This window comes from Glycine max, chromosome 4, assembly GCF_000004515.6.
Source record: "Glycine max cultivar Williams 82 chromosome 4, Glycine_max_v4.0, whole genome shotgun sequence".
Lineage (NCBI taxonomy): Eukaryota > Viridiplantae > Streptophyta > Magnoliopsida > Fabales > Fabaceae > Glycine > Glycine max.
In genome coordinates, this window is record NC_016091.4 from 32,673,777 (window position 1) to 32,695,921 (window position 22,145).

Consider the following 22,145-nt stretch of genomic DNA (forward strand, 5'->3'; position numbering starts at 1 on the left):
TGTTACTTCAATAGAAAACCACTTGCCACCAATAATGCATGTCTTTTGATGGTGTTTGGCAACTTTCAGATCTTGAACTTCATTTATTCTTCATAGGATTCGACTGATCCTAGGAGAATGTTTCTACAAAATGAATCTCAGACACAGAGAGATAAATGAATTCTTAAATACCATTGATTTAATGTTGTATCAGATCATTGGGTGTCTCTTCTATCATCTGATAATACAAACACAAATGTATAAGGCACGATTTGATATCGCATAAGACGCAGATTTTAGCCTTTGTATTTATTTGCATCTAATCAAAATAATTAAGGGTCATGATTTGTCTTAAGACACAAATGTCTTTTTACTTAACACTATCAAATATAATGTGCTTACCAAAATAAAAAGAGAGAGATTAGAATTAAAAAACATCTGGTGTTTCCTTTCAAAATGATTACATTAGTAAGTTACTATTTTTTTGGGTACTAAAGATATAAAATTAGGGACATGTGTCTTTTTAATAATTTGTAGTTGGGACAAAAAGTTGTCTTGTAATTTTTTTAGTAACAAAATTATAGATTTTGTCTTGTTCTCATCTGTCTAATTTGTTTTGTCTGGTACAGTGCCATAATTTTTAATGAATCAAACAAGCACTTAATTTATTGTGGAGTCTATTAATGACACACGCACTCATTTTTCATGAAAGTGGAAGCATTTGGTGGACTATTAACAATATAAGTCTCATCCATTGGTTGAAAAAAACTATCTCTTAAATTATGAGTAGTATCATTAAATATAATCAACACTTAAATCATTTAATTTTGTGTATTTTTGGAATACAATTTAAGTTTATGATATTATAAATTAAAATAAGTAATTTAAACATTTTTATTGACCTGGTGAATTAATTGTTTGTTTCTTATATATAGAATTAGTAATAATATTTAAACTTTCAAACAATATAAAATGTGAAAAGAGTACAAATGAGGGTTGCAAACAGCAACCCCGACTTTGAATTTTCACAAACTTGTCGTATTAGCTGGCCCAGTTTCACGTTGAAAACGTCAACGATGCAATCAAATTGAGATGTTTCTTTCTACATTCCATAAAAATCAAACAACCTCCCCTTTATATTTCGGAAAGCTGAATCCGAAATGTAAACAATATCTTTCGAATTAGGTTATCTAGATTCTAGAATATAGAGGGACATTGTTTGATTTTTATAAGGTACAAGAAGCTTTAGTTCCAAACTGGCCTTGATTCCTTCCTTAAGTCCTTTGGGCTTGGACATACAAAATTGCTTTACTGGTTGAATCAGCTCATGCTCTCTTTATTTTATTTTTTATCATTAATTGTTAATTTGAAAGAAAACAAATTAAATCATCATATAAAAAAGAATATTAAATGACCTTTCCTTTCAAATCAGTCTAATGTTAATATGAGAATATTGCTATGGTATGTAATCTACTTGTAATCTTTTTATAATTTTTAAAGCACGTGATATGGAGACATCATTCTAACACATAAGTCTATGACTTTTGCTTAGTTGTCAATTTATTCAATCTATTTTTTTTCTACTTTCATAAAACCAAATGAAAAACTACATGTTCTTTCCATAAAAGTCCTTTTTTTTTCTTTTTCTCTTATAACTCCTATTCTTTGAGAAAACTCTCTTGTTGGCCAAACAAGTGGTATCAGACCAAGAATCTTGTTTACAGGTTAAAAACTTCAAGAATAATTATGGCCTCATTTAACTTTCCATTTCTTGAGGGAAATTCTTTAAAAGGAATCTTATGTTCAATGGTGAGGGTTATCACTATTGGAAAACCCGAATGCAGATCTTTATTGAAGCCATAGATTTAAATATATGGGAAGCCATTGAATTTGGTCACGTTATTCCTACAATGGTAGTGGGAAATGCAACTATAGAAAAACCTAGAGAAGAATGGGATGATGATGAAAGAAGAAAGGTTCAATACAATTTAAAGGCAAAAAATATAATCACTTCTGCATTAGGCATGGATGAATATTTTAGAGTCTCAAATTGTAAAAATGCAAAAGAAATATGGGATACATTACAAGTAACCCATGAAGGGGCATAACTGATGTCAACATATCTAGAATAAACACTCTCACACATGAATATGATCTATTTAGAATATATCAATATGAGACCATACACGATATGAAGAAGAGATTTACTCATATAGTTAATCATCTTGCATCATTGGAAAAAATATTTCATAATGAAGATCTCATTAACAAAGTGCTGAGATGTTTAAGCAGGCAATGGCAACCAAAAGTAACAGCAATTGCAGAATCAAGAGATCTCACTAATATGTCTCTTGCCACTCTCTTTGGAAAACTTCAAGAACATGAAATGGAACTTATGAGACTCCATCAACATAAAGAGAATGATAAAAAGAGGAAAGGAATAGCACTCAGAGCCTCATCATCTTCTATTCAAGAAGAAAGTGACAAAGAGGACTTGACTGAAATAGAAGAAGATGATGATGATTTCAAATTTTTTGTGAAGAGATTCAATAAATTTTTGAGAAACAAAAGAAATCAAAGGAAATCAAGCATCAATCCAAAGAAGAAAGGAGAAAATTCCTCCTTAGCCCCGAAATGCTATGAATACGATCAACCTAGACACATGAGATTCGAATGTCCTGTCTTTAAAAGAAGAATGGAAAAATCCGACAAGAGGAATTTCAAAGAAAAGAAAGAAAAGAAAGCATACATCACTTGGGAAGATAATGACATAAATTCTTCAAGTGATTCAGAAAATAAAATCATAAATATGAGTCTCATGGTGAAAGACTATGAAAGCGGAGAAGAGCAAAGTTGATACATTGATAGTGATTGCTCCAAACACATGGCGGGAGATGCATCAAAGTTTATTCATATTTCTCCCAAAAATAGTGAACATGTAATCTATGGAGACAACAAACAAAGGTAAAATTGTTGGAATTGGAAAAATAGGTACGAATTCCTCTACCTCCATAGAAAATGCTTTACTTATTGATGATCTTAAGCATAGTTTATTAAGTATTCATCAATTATGTGATAAATGCCATTTATCCAACAAGAGGATTTTAATGTTTGTCTATTTTTTTTTTATTTTTTGCCTATGGTTGTTAATTTTTGATTGAGTTTTGATGATTGTTTTCTGCTTGAGTTTTGATTGTCTTCAATGATTGTGTTTGAGGGTTATGTTGATTATCTTGATGATTGTTTTTTATGATTGTTCTTGATTGAGTTTTGATTGTCTTTGATGATTGCTTTTGATGATTTTTTTTATTATTATATATTTTGATTATTTATACCGAATATGTATTTTTGTGAGTGCAAAATAGTTAGTTTTAAGACCTTTTGATATCATTTGATTCTCATACATTCAAACAAGCGGTAACATTTTCTTTTGGGCCAAGAAATGGTACTTTGAACGGTATGACATGCTCTACTCTTTTAATTCATTATAAATTGCTTAATGCTATTCTCCTCTCTGCTCATGATTTGTTTTTTGATGTTGACAAAGGGGGAGAGATAGATAAAAGATAAGATAGTAAAGGAACTTATCTATTTTATTTATGAGACAGTTTTTTTATATATATGAAATCTTCAACTGTTTCATATAAGCAATCATTGCAAAATCAAGGGGAGTAAACTATAAAGATAGATATTCTTTTGTTTTTACTGCTAACCTACAGATGATTGTCATCATAAAAAAAGAGGAGAATGTGAATCATGCAGGTTTCATGTTTTGATGATGCCGAAAAGAATTTGCTTGATAATTATTCTCATCATCATAAAGGGGGAGAATGTGAATAATACAGGTTTTGATGATGCTGAGAAAAATTCACTTGATAATGATTGTCATCATAAAAAAGGGGGAGATTGTGAATGTATGAATACATGATTTTGATGATGTCAAAGAATTATCAAACAAGTTGCTTTCAAGATCACTTCAACAAACATTCAAAGGTTAAATATTGCTTCAAGATTAAGATAAGGTTGCTTCAAACAAACAAGCATTGTTTCAAGATTCGTTCAAGATCAGCTTTTGCCTCGAAACACATTGTTTCCAACATGTCAAGGCTCTAGTAATCGATTACCAGGCAATGTAATCGATTACCAGAAGACGAGTTTGCAAATCAGCTTCTTAAAAGGGTTTGAAATTTGAATTTTGAATGTGTAATCGATTACTATTTATGTGTAATCGATTACCAGCAACGAAACTCTTGAAATTCAAATTGAAAAGTCACGACCCTTCAAAATATAATTGTGTAATTAATTACTGGTAATCGATTACCAGTGAAAAATTTCAAAAAAAAATCTTTTTGAAAAGACACATCTCTTTAAACCATTTTGAAAAGGCACGAAGGGCCTATATATATGTGTGTCTGACTTCAAAAAGAAAGAGAGAGATATTCTAAGAGAACTTCATTGTCAAATGCTCTCTTAACAACTCTTGGATAAACACTTGCAAATCTATTGAGAATTCATCCAGGAACATCAAATTGTCTTATCCACTCTAAAGGAGAGAAATCTTTCTGTTCATCTCAGAAAGTAAGTTGTAATCAATAGACTGATTGTCTCTTGAATTGTGAGTTTCCTGAACACAAGGGAAAGAGATTCCTTGGGTGTTCAGAAGTTGTAAAAAGGTTTTTTACAAAGTTAGTGAAAATCTCAAGTGGGCTGCTTGAGGACTGGACGTAGGCATGGGAAGTGGCCGAACCAGCATAAATCAAGTTTGCATTTCTCTCTTCCCTTATCTCATTTAATTCACCCCTCCTCTCTTAAGTTATTGAGACCACTTGTCCAACAAACTCATGTTTTTCATCTCATAAAAGAACAACTCATAAGAATATAATTTGAGTAAATTATACTCACACCTTCAGTATTTTTTTAAAATTGCATTCAATATTCCTCCTTTTTTACACCCTACTAAAAAATTCTTTAATTGTTTAGCTTGCATTATATACACTCAGATCCGCTCCCTCCTAAACATCATTTAATAATTTAACATAAAGTAGGTACATGTTGATTACATGACTTTTAATGAAAATTTATGTCTAAAATACCTTCATCTTCTTCCCCTTAACTCCATAAAAGACATGACACCATTTTCAACATGAAAATATTTAAACATTCTTCTTTCTTTTTCTTTTTACTCTAATTTCATATGAACCCTACTTTTTGTTGGACGTGCAACCACCTTGTTGGTACGCATGTGTTAACACCTTTTCTTCTTCTTCTTCTTCTTCTTCTTCTTCTTCTTCTTCTTCTTCTTCTTCTTCCTCTTCTTCTTCTTCTTCTTCTTCTTCTTCTTCTTCTTCTTCTTCTCTTTTTAGTTCAATTTTTTTGGAGTGTGTTGGGTCATTTGGTTGCTGCGCTTTTGTTGGACGTGTTCCCAACAATGCCTATTGATTGAATATGGTCATTTACTTCAAATTTTAGTGTTTTACCCCTACATTTGTGTTTTTAACTCATTTCTTTGAAATATTTATTTTTGATGACTAGGTGTTTAATATAATGTCTCAATCAAGAGCTACATTTTGAATAAGAACACATTGTTAATTTATTTTTCTTATATTTTCTTCTTAAATTATATTTATCTATCTATAGTTCTATCTATATAGATAGATAGATATCTATAGTTATAAATTTTTGTTTGTTGTCCCCATCAATCAAAATTAAAATCTCTTTTCTATAGGAACGACCAATCACAGAAATTAATTATATCCCTTTCAAATTGTTAGATTAAGTACATAATAATACTTTTCCTCTATAAAAAAAGGTAAAATTAGTCCATCCAGGAACTTCTGAATAAAATATGAATACATTAGATTAGGCTACACAAAAAATTATTTGACTTCCATTCAAAGTTCGCAAAAAAGGTCTTAGAAGATTAAAAAGGTCTGTTGAGCGCCCCACTGTTATGTCATAATAGATTCGAACACTTGCCCCGGATTGACTTCGAGATCATAATTGTTCTAGTGACTAACTAAAGAAAATAGATTAAATTAAAGAAAATATAAAATAGATAGTTGTGAGATAGAAGAGAAAAAAACTCAATAGAAACATCTCTAATAAGTTCACAAATTCTGTTTTATGTTGGCAGGTCTCTTTGCATGTGTTGTCTAGAAAGAGGAGGACTCAATGATTATTCGTTCACCATAACTAGAAGTGAAAATTTTGGTAGATAGAGATCCCATAAAAACTTCTTTCGAGGAATGGGAAAAACCAGGTCATTTCTCAAGAACAATAGCTAAGGGACCTGATACTACTACTTCGGTCTGGAACCCACATGCTGACGCTCATGATTTTGATAGCCATACTAATGATTTAGAGGAGATTTCCCGAAAAGTTTTTAGTTCCCATTTCGGCAAACTCGCTATCATCTTTCTTTGGATGAGTGGCATGTATTTTCATGGTGCTCATTTTTCCAATTATGAGGCATGGTTAAGTGATCCTACTCACATTAGGCCTAGTGCTCAGGTGGTTTGGCCAATAGTGAGCCAAGAAATATTGAATGGTGATGTAGGGGGAGGGTTCCGAGGAATACAAATAACCTCCAGTTTTTTTTCAGATTTGGAGAGCATCTGGAATAACTAGTGAATTACAACTCTATTGTATCGCAATTGGTGCATTGGTCTTTGCAGCCTTAATGCTTTTTGCTGGTTGGTTTCATTATCACAAAGCTGCTCCAAAATTGTCTTGGTTCCAAGATGTAGAATCTATGTTGAATCACCATTTGACAGGGCTCCTGGGGTTAGGATCTCTTTCTTGGGCAGGACATTAAATACATGTATCTTTACCAATTAACCAATTTCTAAATGCTATAGTAGATCCCAAAGAGATTCCACTTCCTCATGAATTTATCTTGAATCGGGATCTTTTGGCTCAACTTTATCCGAGTTTTGCCGAGGGAGCAACTCCCTTTTTCACCTTGAATTGGTCAAAATATGCAGAATTTCTTACTTTTCGTGGAGGATTAGATCCAGTAACTGGAGGTCTATGGCTGACCGATATTATACACCATCATTTAGCTATTGCAATTCTTTTGTATAGGACTAACTAGGGTATTGGTCACGGTATAAAAGACATTTTAGAGGCATATAAAGGTCCATTTATGGGCCAGGGTCATAAAAGTCTATATGAGATCCTAACAACGTCATGGCATGCTCAATTATCTATTAACCTAGCTATGTTAGGTTCCTTCACCATTGTTATAGCTCACCATATGTATACTATGGTACACAACTGTCATTGTTTACACATCATATGTGGATTGGTGGATTTCTCATAGTCGGTGTTGCTGCGCATGCAGCTATTTTTATGGTAAGAGACTATGATCCAACTATTCGATACAATGATCTATTAGATCGTGTCCTTAGACATCACAATGCAATCATATCACATCTTAACTGGTATGTATATTTTTAGGCTTTCATAGTAGTAGCAGTGGGCGGTAAAGTTGCTTTGTTACCTATTCCGTTAGGAACTGTGGATTTTTTAGTCCATCATATTCATGCATTTACAATTCATGTAACAGTATTGATACTCCTAAAGGGTGTTCTATTTGCTCGTAGTTCACGATTAATACCGGATAAAACAAATCTAGGTTTTCGTTTTCCTTGTGATGGACTAGGAAGGGGGGAGCATGCCAAGTATCCGCTTGGGATCTTGTCTTCTTTGGACTATTTTGGATGTACAATTCCATTTTGATAGTAATATTCCATTTCAGTTGGAAAATGCAGTCTGATGTTTGGGGTAGTATAAGTGACCAAGGGATAGTAAATCATATCACAGGAGGAAATTTTGCGCAGAGTTCCATTACCATTAATGGGTGGCTCCATGATTTCTTATGCACACAGGCATCCCAGGTAATTTAGTCTTATGGTTCTTCATTATCTGCATATGATCTTTTTTTCTTGGGTGCACATTTTGTATGGGCTTTTAGTTTAATGTTTGTATTCAGCAGGCGTGGTTATTGGCAAGAACTTATTGAATCCATTGTTTGGGCTCATAATAAATTAAAAGTTGCTCCTGCTACTCAGCCTAGAGCCTTGAGCATTGTACAAGGACGTGCTGTAGGAGTAACACATTACCTTCTAGGTGGAATTGCCACAACATGGGCATTCTTCTTAGCAAGAATTATTGCAGTAGGATAATAGCTAGGAGGATTTGAAAATCGTTATGGCATTAAGATTTCCAAGGTTTAGTCAAGGCTTAGCTCAAGACCCCACTACTTGTTGTATTTGGTTTGGTATTGCTACCGCACATGACTTCGAAAGTCGTGATGATATTATTGAGGAATGTCTTTATCAAAATATTTTTGCTTCTCATTTCAGGCAATTAGCAATAATTTTTCTGTGGACTTCCGGGAATCTGTTTCATGTAGGTTGGCAAGGGAATATTGAAGCATAGGTACAGGATCCTTTACATGTAAGACCTATAGCTCATGCAATTTGGGATCCTCATTTTGGTCAACCGACTGTAGAAGCTTTTACATAAGGAGGTGCTCTAAGCCTAGTTAATATAGCCTATTCTGGTGTTTATCAGTGGTGGTATACAATCGGTTTACGTACTAATGAGGATCTTTATACTGGAGCTCTTTTTCTATTATTTCTTTATACTATTTCTTTAATAGCGGGTTGGTTACACTTGCAACCAAAATGGAAACCAAGCGTTTCGTGGTTTAAAAATGCCGAATCCCGCCTCAATCATCATTTGTCAGGATTATTCGGAGTCAGTTCCTTGGCTTGGACAAGGCATTTAATCCATGTCGCTACAAGTGTTAGCAACAGTCAAGTAAGAGTCAAATATTAAAGGAAAAATTGTTATTGCCTTAAGAAATGTCCATTCACCAGGTCAATTGTTAATTTTTTTATTGAGTATTTAACAAAGATGTTAGGGCAATTTTATTTGCTCACATATTTCAATTGACGTTAGTTAACGATATTAACAAAAGAGGGATAAAAGTAATGTAAAAAATGGGATGGATATCAGGTGCAATTTGAGAAAAATATAGGGAGTGCAAGTGTAATAAAGATGTTAGGGCAATTTCGTCTGCTCACATATTTCAATTGGCATTAATTAATGACGTTAATAAAAGGGGAGTAAAAGTAATATAAAAAAGTGAGAGATATCAGGTGTAATTTCAGAAAAATATAGGGGTGCGAGTATAATTTACTCATATAATATCTTATAAAGATAAGAAATTGTGGTAATTTTCCTTTATAGCTTTTAGATGTTAAGATTCTTTTTATCGGCAAATGTTAATTGTTAGTTTATTAATTTTTGTTAGTCGGATAATTTGAACTCACAACTTCTCTCCCCTTTCCTTCTCCTATCATAATCAAGCAAACCTTATATCTTCTAAGGTAAAAAGTGCATTGAAAGATATAATAATATATAATTATTAATATTCAATTTGAAATATCACAATTTTCTGTGCAAAAGAAAGAAGGAAAAAGAAAATGATTAATCTAATTAAGTGTCACAATAAGGTAGAAAAAAGAAAAAAAAAAACAAGGTCAAAATTTCTAGGCAAAGATGACTTTATTAATTAAAAGAAATCCAGTTTCAACACAAGATGTGTTTCTGGTTTAGAGAAAAAAAAAACTGTACATATAGCATGTCACAAAAGTGAATTATTAAATTTATTAAAAAAAGTCATAAACCAATTAAAAAAAGTCATAAACCAATTAAAAAATATATATTTCTTATTGTCATAGTTAAGACAATCGTGCAAATGCAAACGTTTAAATCTAGTTATGTATAACTTTTCTCTCTCAACCCAGTACTTGATGGCACTAGCACCAGACTACTTTCACTTCGATCTGGCAACACTTAAGGATCAATATGAAATTATCAAAATGCATCAACATTGAGATTTTATTAACAGCATAATGAACTAAAGCCAGTAGGAACATAAGGTATGATCAGCTGAATTAAGGCAAAGGTTTGTGTCAAAAAACCGAATTGAGCAACAAGTCTTGTGTGAACTTCTCTGCAGCAGACTCAGGCAAGCATATGCACACAATCATAGAACCACCACTACAATCAGCTTCCCCTTCTGGTAGAAACACACAAACCTGAGGTGTTGGTGTTAAATCTATAGGACCAGCATAAAGTGGTCTACCCCACCCAAAATCTGCACACTTATAAATTGAGAACCTAGTCCATTGAGTTATGGTTAGTTTCCCACCAAACTCAAGCTGCCTTGGCCTATCCACTTCAACCAAATCCACTGTGGATCTCAAATACTCCTCCGAGACACTCTGTCTCGCCTCGCGCACCAAAAGGGTAGTCTCTGGGAGCTTTCCATGAACAAGCTCTGAGACAGTGCTTGTTGTGCAAGCAACACACACCACATTGCCATAAAACCCTTCTCTCAGTGGAGGATTCCGAAGCTTCTGCCGAGCATTGACCGAAAATGTTAGCCTAAGTTGGTAATCTAGTGGTCTTACATCAAGAGCTTTCACCCAAGATCTCCAAATATGTGCTGCCATAGCATCAAAAGTGGTGCAGCCTGCAGCATCATATGGCTGAGCAAGAGATTTTACGTGGTTCTGGAACTCACGCTTGATCCTGTAACACTTCTGAACAGGCTTGGTTTCCCATAGTGTCATTGTCAGGTTGGATCCCTCTTCAATTGTCATAAACTCCATGTGGGGAAATTTCACCTCAGGAGGGTCACGAGGCCTAAAAATTTCCCTATCCCAACAGGGCTCAGGATCTGTTACTAGTGTTCCTGTTCTTGCTGTGGCAGCCCACGCACCTAGGAACTGCATAGCTCCCATGCCATCACAGATGCAATGGCACAGCCTCAAACCGAGGCTAAAGCCACCGCAGCGGAAAAGGGTAACCTGAGCAATGACCAGTGGCATTTCGAGGACTTTGTATTGTTCTTCATCGGGAAACTTGAAGATCAAAGGCTCCCAATCCGGGTTTGGAGCTGTGAGGTCTCCTAATTCGGCCAAGGCGATATCAGACCGCGCCTCGACGATGAGTGCTCCTTGATCTGGTCCGAAAAACACTTCCAGTTTACCATTCTTGGTCTTTCTGAGCCTGCCTGAGAGAGGGTAATAAGGCACCAGAACATCAGCGAGAGCACACTGCAGTGTTTTGGTGACAGGTTTTTCTGAGAAGCATGTGTCATCGGATTGATAGAAGTACACCGTAGGCGTAAAAACACGAGCTCCGATCATGTCATCGAGGTTGGAAAGGTATAAACTGTCACCTGGTTTAACAGGAATAGGCCTTGACGGCATGACCGAAAACATTTTATCAATGGTTATAGGAATGCTCAGGTGAATGAGATTGAGCTCTTGAACCCATGGAGGAGCCATGAGAAGATGCTGAAGTCATGTGAAAATGGCTGCATTAATTTGTAGAGAAATTTTTTTTTCCCAAGCATGCAAAGATAGGGAAAAGGAAAAGAAAGATGTAATAAAGAAACTTGGAACTAAATAAGATGGGGCTCATGAAGATTTACAGGTGTGACGTTGGTGACATAAAATGATTATGTTATTTCCCTCACCGATTTACCATCTTTGTATGACTGACTTATCACGTATAAATAATCCTTTATAATATTAAAGTCATTATGCATGAGCTTGGTTATCTTCACGGATCAAAATAGCATTTCTTAAGACAACATGCTGAGTTAGTTGGTTCGGCAAAGGTATCTTCTGAAAGGGAGAAACTCTAGTGGCAACTGACATAAAAAATAAGCACCGACAGAAAAATGTTTGCTAAAATATGAACAAAAAGGTAAATTCATTATAATATACCATAAAAAGAAGACTTATCTCTTATTTTGAGGTATGTGTTTGTTTCAGGGATGTGTTTTTTTTCCCTAAAATTTAAAAATATTTTTTTAATGTCTAAATTTTTAAATTTGTATTTTTTAGTCTATGATATAATAAATTAATATTTTGTAACTATTTTTAACTATTGATTTTTATATTTTATTCACTTGAATTTGTATTTCAAAATTATGATAAAGTGTTAAAAAAAACTCTCACAAAGTGCTTAAAAATCATTACAATGTCAATTTTTTATGTTAGGGAAAAAAAAAGTAATTTTCAAAATTTAGAGACTAAAAAAAGTTTTTCAATTTTAGAAATTAAAAAAATACATCCTAAATTCAGGAACAGTAATTAATAAAAAAAAAAAACCAACAATTTCTAGGACGAGGTGTAAGTGCTAAGTTCAAAATTGAACAAGCAATGGATAATGAAATAATCCAAAATGGGTGTTTTTTTCTTTCAAAGAAAAATATATAATGCCAAATTAGTGATATTTGAAAAATCTGAAAATATTAAACGATGTTTATGGTGAACAAAAGACATCCAGCACTTCCACAATTGTGCAAACTCCCATTGCACGCTTTGAACACACTCCATAAATCCTACCACAGGTGACAGAAGCATAGAAGAGTCACACAAGATAATATTATTTCCTATTCACTACTAGAAAACGCGTATTCTACATCGGTCAGAATCGCAATTCAACAACGGTGCTAGACCGTTTTTGATTATAATGATGTTGAAACTTAAAAATTTCAACAACGGTCCATAAGCAAACGTTGTAGTAAGCTGTTTTTTTTTCTAAATCGGTGTTATATTATTGACCGATGTAGAAACCTTAGTTTGAAATACGCCGCTGAGGTCAACAACCTTAGTTTCTACATCGATTTTTAATTAAGCAACGATGTTGATCCCCTATTTTCTACATCGGTGCTGGCGTAGGCACCGATGTAGCAAGATCAGTAGTTTCTACATCATTTTTTAATTAAGAAACGATGTTGATCTCCTATTTTCTACATCAGTGCTGACGTAGGCACCGATGTAGTAAGGTATGCTTTCTAAGTCATTTTTTAATTAAGCAACGATGTTGATCTCCTATTTTCTACATCGGTGCTAACGTACGCACCGATGTAGTAAGCTGCGCTTTCTAAGTCGTTTTGCAGAAAGAAACGATGTTGAAATATGATATTTCTACATTGATGGTGACGTTAGCACCGATGTAAAAACATGTTTAACCTGCAGAGTAATTTGAGGTTATTTAAAATAAATAATTTATAATATGATAAAATTATCTATAAATAAAATTATATAAGATATTAAAAAAAACTTGAGTAGAGAAATTTGCTAGCTGGTGAATACACGAATTATATGCGAATTAGCATATGCAGCAGCTGATTTAAGAAGTTTTAGCTTCCAAAGAAGAGTATAATATCAGCCAGCTCCTGATAATAGATAACACAGTAAAATACAGATTGACAACTCAATATAATCCCATATTATATGGACATTAAGAATTTGTCTAGAAAATAGAACAAGGAAAAGGGAAAGAGGAAAAAGACAAGACAGAGACTACTACAATCTAGAAAATAAGAGGGATACTTTAACAACCATAAGGTTTACCAACAAGGTGAAAAAGAAAGCTTCATAATTGTGTACGTGTTAGTGTGTTACCATAATTTAGGCGCTAAATCCATGCCAAAAGCTTGTTATTCTTGTCAATTAACTAAAATTAGATACAATATAGCCAATAGCCCTTAGCATCAAGTAAAAGAACAGAGAGACAGAGAGACCAAAGGACAGAATATCAAAAGATTCATACAGGAAGACACGGCAACAATGCAGTAAGGTTGTATGACAATTGTTCAATTTTTTTGACAGGAGGAAGGTTATTTTCAATATTGATTGATGCCATCTTCACTGGATCACCTGATGTTGTTAAATATAACAATGTATATGAATTAATAACAGATATATGTGCAAGTTTGTTATGATACTGGTATCAAGATATCTTATTGAGCATCATTCAGTTGTACCAGAACATAGAGATTAGGCCTTTCTGTTTTCCATTTGGTTGTTATCCGCCTAGTAATGTGCTACACTAGTGTATATATATGTATCATCACATGTACTCTGATATCTTGAAATTCCTTTTTTAAATGTACTAAGAAATTCCTTTTATAATAGAAGTTTTTATTTCGTAGGCATAATCCACAAGTTTTTATTTGCAAATGAATTATATCTTCACGAAAATGTAAATTTAACAACTAGAATATCAAGTAAACAGATTAATTACCCATGATAAAACTAAGAAGAAAGGAATGAAAAAAAAAATTTAGAATATGACTATAGTGAAATTTGCTAGCTGGTGTTGCTGCTTAATTTGCCATTAGCAATTTTATTTGTAGAACAATTCGTACAAAAATTATATAAGTAAGAGAAAAAAAAGATATAATAGATGATACAATAGTCATAATTTAGAGATTTTATATGGACTTCTAAGTGTATATAAGTGAAGAATAGCTCTTATTTTCCAAGACACGGTTGTGTGAAATTGAATTTAACTTAAATTTAAATTTAAAAATAGTATTATATCTTATTGGACCACTGAACCGTAAATTTTTTGTTTGAGATATTTAATCTTTTGGCATGAAAAAATCATCGACTAATAATATAAAAAAAATATTCAAATTCATATTCTTAGAACCCTCTATAAAAATTGTCACTGTGGAAAAAGATATATATCTACATGGCAATGCAATTTCGCAGTTGCCCATAACCACACACATATATATGTACATGATATGATATGTATATGAAGAAGTTAGTGTCGTTGGAATGGCGTGGGGCCATGCAAGTGAAATCAAGCTAAGAGGGTCGGCAAAAAATTATGTTAATCATGTCATTGTCCATACACAAAACCAATGCAAAAAATCCTGAATACCAATATCTAGTGTTATGTTACCTAGTTTACAAAACCTTCTAGTGCCTCAAATTTTTCCATAGTAAGAGCCATCTGAAGTCCCAAGTTTCCTACACCCAATGGATCAACTGCCATGTCGTGGACCAAAGTCTGCTGAAGTTTTTCCAATCCTTGTCAAAGAGCATCTTCAGCTTGTTGAGACGATAGGCGGAGGTTGTTAATACTAACAATTTGTTGATCAATCAAAGGCTCAAGTTGAGGCACGATGATCTGTAAGTAAAGGTCAAGTCATTGGTTTTATTTTGAGTCATTATATAAAATGTACCATGACAATAACATGAAAAGTACTAGTCTTATCAGCAAGCAATTCGAGCAATAAATCCTAATGAAAAGATGGTATTTGTTCCGCAAAAATATTATATTTTTGTTCTAAACATCATAGTGAAAACATACCAACTGAACTCTTGTTATGAAATACATTTAACTGAAATTCAAATAGATAATAGTTAGAGAAAAATCAAAATTGATATAGAACTCTCATTCTTCGCAAACAGTGAAGAGAAAGTGTGAACATATAAGGTTGGTTGGGTGGTTAAGAAGGAAGGGAAGGAGGAAAAGGTCGCGGGTTCAATCCCTCCTGTTAACAAAAACTAGCAATCTAACAATTAACATTTGCTGATAAAAAATTAAAAAAGTGAAGAGAAAGTGTTAGCAGTTATCAGAATCAGATTTAGTCTATGGTATGTAGTATGTACGTTTAGAAGCTGCGATGGACGAGAGCCTCCAATCCAAAGGAAAATTCGCTCCACTGATGGTTTCCACGCACCAGAGAGTAAATAGAGGACATCAGCCTTTACAACATCTGCTTTCATTATGAAAAGATTTGAGTAATGGTTTAAGACACTCTGAACTACTACGTTGAGTTGTACATCAGGTGCTTGCATTTAGGTGCTTGCATTTGAAATGCATGTCTAAGTTCTTCATTCCACCTTTCTTGCTCTTCAACCCATTGTCCATATTCAATTTCAAAAGCAACAATCCTTGCTTCATATAACAGGACATTAGAATAATGTAACAAGCTATAAGCACAATGCTTCTTACCCAAAGGTACTAGTATGGCATACCCTCTAAACTATGGAGCAGTGTTGTAGGCTCCTTGTGCAGAACCTGTCTCGGTATTCTATCCCCGCAAGTAAATTATTTGAGTCAAGTAATAGCAAAATGAATTATGTCTTATATTACTGTATGTTCAACTAAAAAGTAGTTAAAAATGCCTAAGTAAACATCATTATTGTATCCAAGGTTAGTTTCAAAAGAATTTATACATACTTCTTAAGCTTGAGGTCCCTCATTGCAAAGATGTTTTTCAAGATACTAGACTCATCTGGCACTTCAATATTCAAACTTCTTGCATGATCGAGAAGAGAGGGGAAAGCAACTTCAAACCCGATAGGCATATGTTCTGCATTTTCATCCTGAAGCTTGTACAAATTCTCCTTAAAAAATGACATTCCTGTTACATATGAATGCATATATACACAATAGAAACATTAAATTAACATAAACGTGCTGATAAAAAAATAACATTTATATCATAATACTTTACTATTTCCCGGTCCTCTTCTTTTACTATGGAATGGAGGTGTGAAAGTATTGCAGAAAAGAAATGATTAAGAGTATGTATCTAACAAAAGAAATGATTAAGAGTATGAAAATATCTGGGTTAAAAAAAAAAGAGTACGACAATATCAAAGTCAGCAAGGAATTCTTAGACAACAATAATGAAATTCTTGAATGTAAAATTACCTTTCTCGCACTTATATTGGCAAATTACCCCTTCAACGAAAGGGCTGTTGAGAGAGTCAAAGAAGCATCAGAGACATGGGGTTTCTTTCAGATTGTGAATCATGGCATCCCTGTGAGTACTCTTAAGGAGATGGTAGATGAGGTGCTAAGGTTTTTTGAGCAAGATAGTGAGGTCAAGAAGGAGTTTTATACTCGTCAGTTAAGACTAGTTTTTTACACTAGCAATTATAACTTATATACTACTGCTTCAACTACTTGGAAGGACTCTTTCTACTGCAATTTGGCTCCTAATGCCCCTAAGTTAGAAGATTTGCCAGCAGTATGTAGGTGTGTTTCAATTTTGGTTTCAGCTCAAGCTATTTTTCTCAATGTTTATAGTTGTAAGTTGCAAAGTAACATGTTGAACTTTTCACTTTTGAGCTATATTTCTAATTTGATTATTATTTAGCTTCCTACTTTGTTGAAAGATCCAGAGTTGTAATATAAATAACTCAACCTAACAGCTAGTTCATCAACCCTCCCGTTAGCTCTTCTAAACTGGGCAAGAACCAACTCAACCTGAAATTGTTGGGAGAATTAAACAAGATTGTGTAAATAGAAAAAGAATTAGAGATAAAGAAGTGCCACAGTGGTGCAGTATCCATTGTAATCTTAATAGATAACTAGAGGAAGGAACGTTCAATAGATCAGATTTGGCTGACTAAAATCACTGAGTTGCATACATACAATAGTTCATATATAATTGAAATATTTATACATGCTCTTTAACTTCATCTGATATATCAAGTTTATCATAGGAAATACCACCCAACGACTGTTCCAACTGAGCTGTCACCTTGTAGAATTTATTCATAATTTCATCCCGCTCAAGGACCTAAAAACAAAAATAAAGACAATAGAATCAACATCTAAGGCAGCATAAATCATTTTATGGATGCATGTTTCCATAATGTTTTCTCCAAACATATCATCCAACCCATATTTCTAACAGGTCCCAATCACATTAGAAATAGAGCTGCGAGCAACCACAGGTGACAACAAGCATACAAGAATGCCTCCCTATGAAACTGCAAGTAAACTAAGATTCTCATGAAGACATAAAATTAATACAATACCAAAAAATATTAACTCAAAATATTATATAGATTTTTAAGTAGTATTAATACTGCAAATTGCATTCAATTTCATATTGTTGCATATAACCGGATTAGTTTGACCATTTGAAAGTCCCACAATATATAATAAATTTGATGGCACGAATATGATAATCAATGTAAGACATTTGTAAAGAATATAAAAAATACCATTTGCCTTCCTCTACATTTTACCTTTTAACTTTTTTCTGCAAAGCTCCCAACAACAGATGTAGGTTATCCAAATAACGATGGTCCAAACCGTTAGGGCCATGTAGCAGAATTACCAAAATGCTAAAAACATACCAAAGTAAAACAAATCCAACTTTGAAATCCCATGGTAATTCAATGAAAATGGTAGAATAAATTAAATAAGGAGTTAACACTTAATACGTAAAACTAAACTAGACTGAAAACAGAGAGCCGTAAGCCTTACCAGCTTAATAAAGATGTCATCATTGTCTTTCTTGTTCGAGAGATGCTGCAAGGATTCAAAACCTTTAGTATCTACGTACCTTTCTCTCCTCAGTCTTAAGTGCGTGGAAAGCCTTCCTTCTCTCTTCTAGTACTTTTTCATATTCCTCGAGAGTCATCTCCTATCTAGCAGGAACTAAAAGCATTAACTAAGAAATTCTACATACAACAATACAAATAAAAGGCATGTTAAGAAATGCAAGTATAAATACACCCAATATTTAGAAGGAAAATTGTCAAATTTTAATGATGGAAATGGAAATTAAGCTTCATTAGCAGGATTTTCCTTGTTTCCATCTGCAACAACATCATCCTCACCTGAAGGCTTTTGCTTTTCATCACCAAAATTCTTAGCAGTTTCATTCACTTCAGCAGTGGCCCCAAGAAAAATTGAAGAGAGAAAAGAAATACACAAGAATAAAATTTCATGGAAATAGTATAAAATAGAATACATGTGCAGACTAGAGGCCTGTTGTAGTAGCTCCAAAGCCAAACAATCTCAAACATCCTACAACAAGCAAAATGTAATCTTCAGTAATCATGGTTCTTCACAATAGTTTAAGAGAAACACCTTTCTGAGCACAAGAAATAACTGCAGTTCCAGTTCTAAAGTTTTAAATGCTCCAATATGCAGTGAGAAGTTAAGTTTAGCAGTAAACATTTTCGAGTTAAAAAGCAGGATGACAGTTGCAGTTTCAGTTAAGTAACTTCACATATTCATTCTCCAAAACTTTATTTCCACAAACACGCAAAATAGAACCTTCTTTGTCATAATCAGAAAGCTGGTATAAAAACAAAATCACGATGAGAAGAAAGCTTTCTTCTCCAATAGAAATCCTATTGAAGAGAAAATGAGATTAAAGAATGGAAGGAAGTGAGAATTGCGAGAAAGAGTACCTTTGGAATAGTAGTTCATTGAAATGATTAGTAGTTATCATTTGCCACCTTTGGAAAGACCTGCAAAATTTGCGAGGTTGCTTGCACAACAAACAATGATCGTTCCGACGCAAATACCAAATGCAAATTGAACACATTGTGTCAAACTTGAGGTGCAAAACAACATGTTTTTAACAAATATTTATTGTTATTGACACATAAAAGTCATTACATCAGGTAAATTGTTTCTAACACTTAATCAAATACATGACAAACACCAAAGCGGTTGTTCGCATGTTAACTACAGCTTTGTACATTGGATGCTTCTAAGTTTTACAAAATATTCTGCCCATTTTTTCCGTAATGTTGTGATCGTGTCGATGTCTAGAGGCATGCCATCATTGAATCACTACACAATATAAAATGCAAGTAATTAGTTATGTAGTGCTAAAAAATGAAGACAGAAAATGAAGACAAAATTTACCAGCATCCAATTAGTCTTTAATTGCCCGACGATTATGTTCCACATCCAATGCATGACATAATAGCCACACTCATAGGCTCCACTTTGAACGTGACTCTATATTGAATGGAAAAAATCATTCAACGTTACCATTAACATGTTTTCCAAATGGAAATCATTTGCATCCAAATTCAAAATTTACGACTAACCTTCAGTTCAATCCATCGCGGTGTACTGTGACCAAATTTCCCCTCACTGTTGGTTTCCAAAGTCTTAAATGCACTGTAAAAGAAACATTAAAATTAAGGGATAATGTGGGCAACACTACTATAGTACCGCGGGTTCTATAACCAAAATTCCACAACTTAAAATGAGTTACTTGTTAATTGTAGCTTTTATATGAACATTTGGCCTTCTACGCAAAGAACAAAACCAGACGACAATATTTTTAGTAGGACACAAAACAATAAGCTGCCAATGTGCCCTACATTTGCGTGTACAACAGTGATGTATCAATAACACAAACATCATTTAACTTATAGCACAACATAGTCAACTTACTTATTCAAATAAGCGCCTAGATAGACATGTCGGTTCGATTCCTTAAGCCATTTTTCAATGTATTCTTGACATTGTCCACGTCTATCATTTGTGTTCAGTATAGCCTGCGGCTCAAGGAATTCATACACCGATCCTAGACCGTCTCTTTGACTCAATTCGTCCATATACCTATTTTGAACAATTGAAAATTTCAGTTAACATCATGTATACAACGCAACAGACATACAATATTAGTGAATGGCATGAAATATATTTACATGGTCCATAATTGTAGTATAGTTATGTTCAAACATTGTACGCCTGATATTATTTCATTCACATCAGCACAGGTTACGAACAATGATGCAGCTGCATTTGGAATTCCAAAATTAGTTAAATCCCACACTAACTCTATAGGCTTCTCATAAATGTCAACTAGGCTCTTAATCAACTCGCGCAAGGGGTCATCTACGACAACATCATTGACCGGTCCAACAGCTTAAGTGTCTTTAGTTGGATTGGTGCCCTCATGCTAAATATTTAAAGAAACCAACAATTAAAGTAATGTTAGCAAGTATGTTATGATATAGGTACGTAAGTATAGAATTGGAAAACAAAAAAAGTAAAATACCTCAATATAGATTTTTTTAACCAGTGGTGTTGGCCATGCAATGAATGTGTGAAGGGCCTGCTTGACACACTTAATCTCTGATGTCGGGAATGGGACCTCAACGTCATCATCAATAATTTGCTCAACACTAACCCTTACAACATCGTCTGCATAAGCCACATTGTGTATGGTCGAGCCTCCGTCATATGTTTTTCCCAAGGCCACCAACTAAATTGAATCTTGGCACTGGACATACAACCCCATAGGCGGTTCAACAGTAGCAACATGATTAGGCGGACATGAGTTGACAACAGTCTCCATATTGCTCCCTTTTGTGCTCACTCGTGCTCCTAACACATGTATATTTGGCTGAATATGTGTTGGGATCGACGCTCCCCTTTGTGACATCTCAAGTATGATTTGTTCCTTCAACTCATGTTTCAATACCTGTATTTCATTTTTCCATTGTTCCTGTAGGCCTCCTATTATTTCAGCCAACTGTACTTGGCTGATCGAGCCTGATGAGCAACTGGAGCCACGTGCTACCCTTCCAAAGTATTGACTTATTGTGACCCCAGAACCCGCTGCCCGAACACGACCTCCATGATCCGGTCGCCCGATGGCAGTGTTCAGTATGTCTTCACGACCATGGGGGACAAAGGTACCCTGTCTCATTTGTTCTTCCAATGAGGCCTGCATCAAACAAATTATAAATGTACAATTAACTTACAATCTGAACAACCAAGTCATAAAATTATCAAAAACAAACAATTCTTTCAAATTTCAGTAAATTGTAATAGAAATTGAACAAGCAACTCACAATTTTATCAGATATTTCTTGTGTCGACTGAGATGTCATCTGTCCATATTGCTTTGTGCGTGCCAACACCCACTTGACATGTCTTTGAATGGGAGACGGAGGATCCCCAGAGTTTGGTGTATTCTCAGTCGTCATTGTGTCATGTTGTCTTTTCTTCATCTTCTCATCCATCATCTTCTTTTCAAGCAAATCATACCCCCCCCTGAGAAAGTACATGGGGGCAATCATTGTATTTTTGGATCTCTTGCATCTTCTTCCTAATTCCCTGTGATGTAACAATTTATTTAAGAATCATCAAAGATTAAGTTGGCTTTATATTCACCAATTTATTTTTGAAACATTGAAAGATATTGACCTCTAACCTTCCAGTTAGGGGTTTTGCAGCTTGCGGCAAATTGCTCCCAAGTTTCTTTATCTACGTCATATTTGACCAGAGGATCAACTTCATGTTAACCTTCGGAGTTACCATACACAAATCTAGTCATCAGGTTACATTTAAATTGCCTCCATCTACTGACCACGGTGGACATGACCTTTTTCTTTGCATTCAATGCTTCTGGGGTATCAAATTTTGCCTACATTACAAGGGGTTTTGTAAATGTTTGAAAAATTGCATACCATTCAATTTTATGAGCAAATAAACCAACATGTACTCAATATTAAAATCACTTACCAAAATGTCATTCCATACTA

General features: G+C 34.1%; 1 protein-coding gene and 2 pseudogenes across 1 annotated transcript; all 3 read left to right on the forward strand.

Moving 5' to 3' along the window:
* Positions 1-5,793: 5,793 nt before the first annotated feature.
* On the forward strand, positions 5,794-7,442 carry LOC121174746 (photosystem I P700 chlorophyll a apoprotein A1-like; annotated as a pseudogene).
* Positions 7,443-7,449: 7 nt separating this feature from the next.
* LOC121174728 (photosystem I P700 chlorophyll a apoprotein A1-like) lies at positions 7,450-8,758 on the forward strand (annotated as a pseudogene).
* A 229-nt stretch (positions 8,759-8,987) lies between these two features.
* LOC121174751 (uncharacterized) lies at positions 8,988-11,085 on the forward strand. Its single transcript, XM_041014700.1, is given in 2 exon segments — positions 8,988-9,003; positions 10,934-11,085. Coding segments are annotated over 2 exon segments (168 nt in total).
* The last annotated feature ends 11,060 nt before the right edge of the window (positions 11,086-22,145 follow it).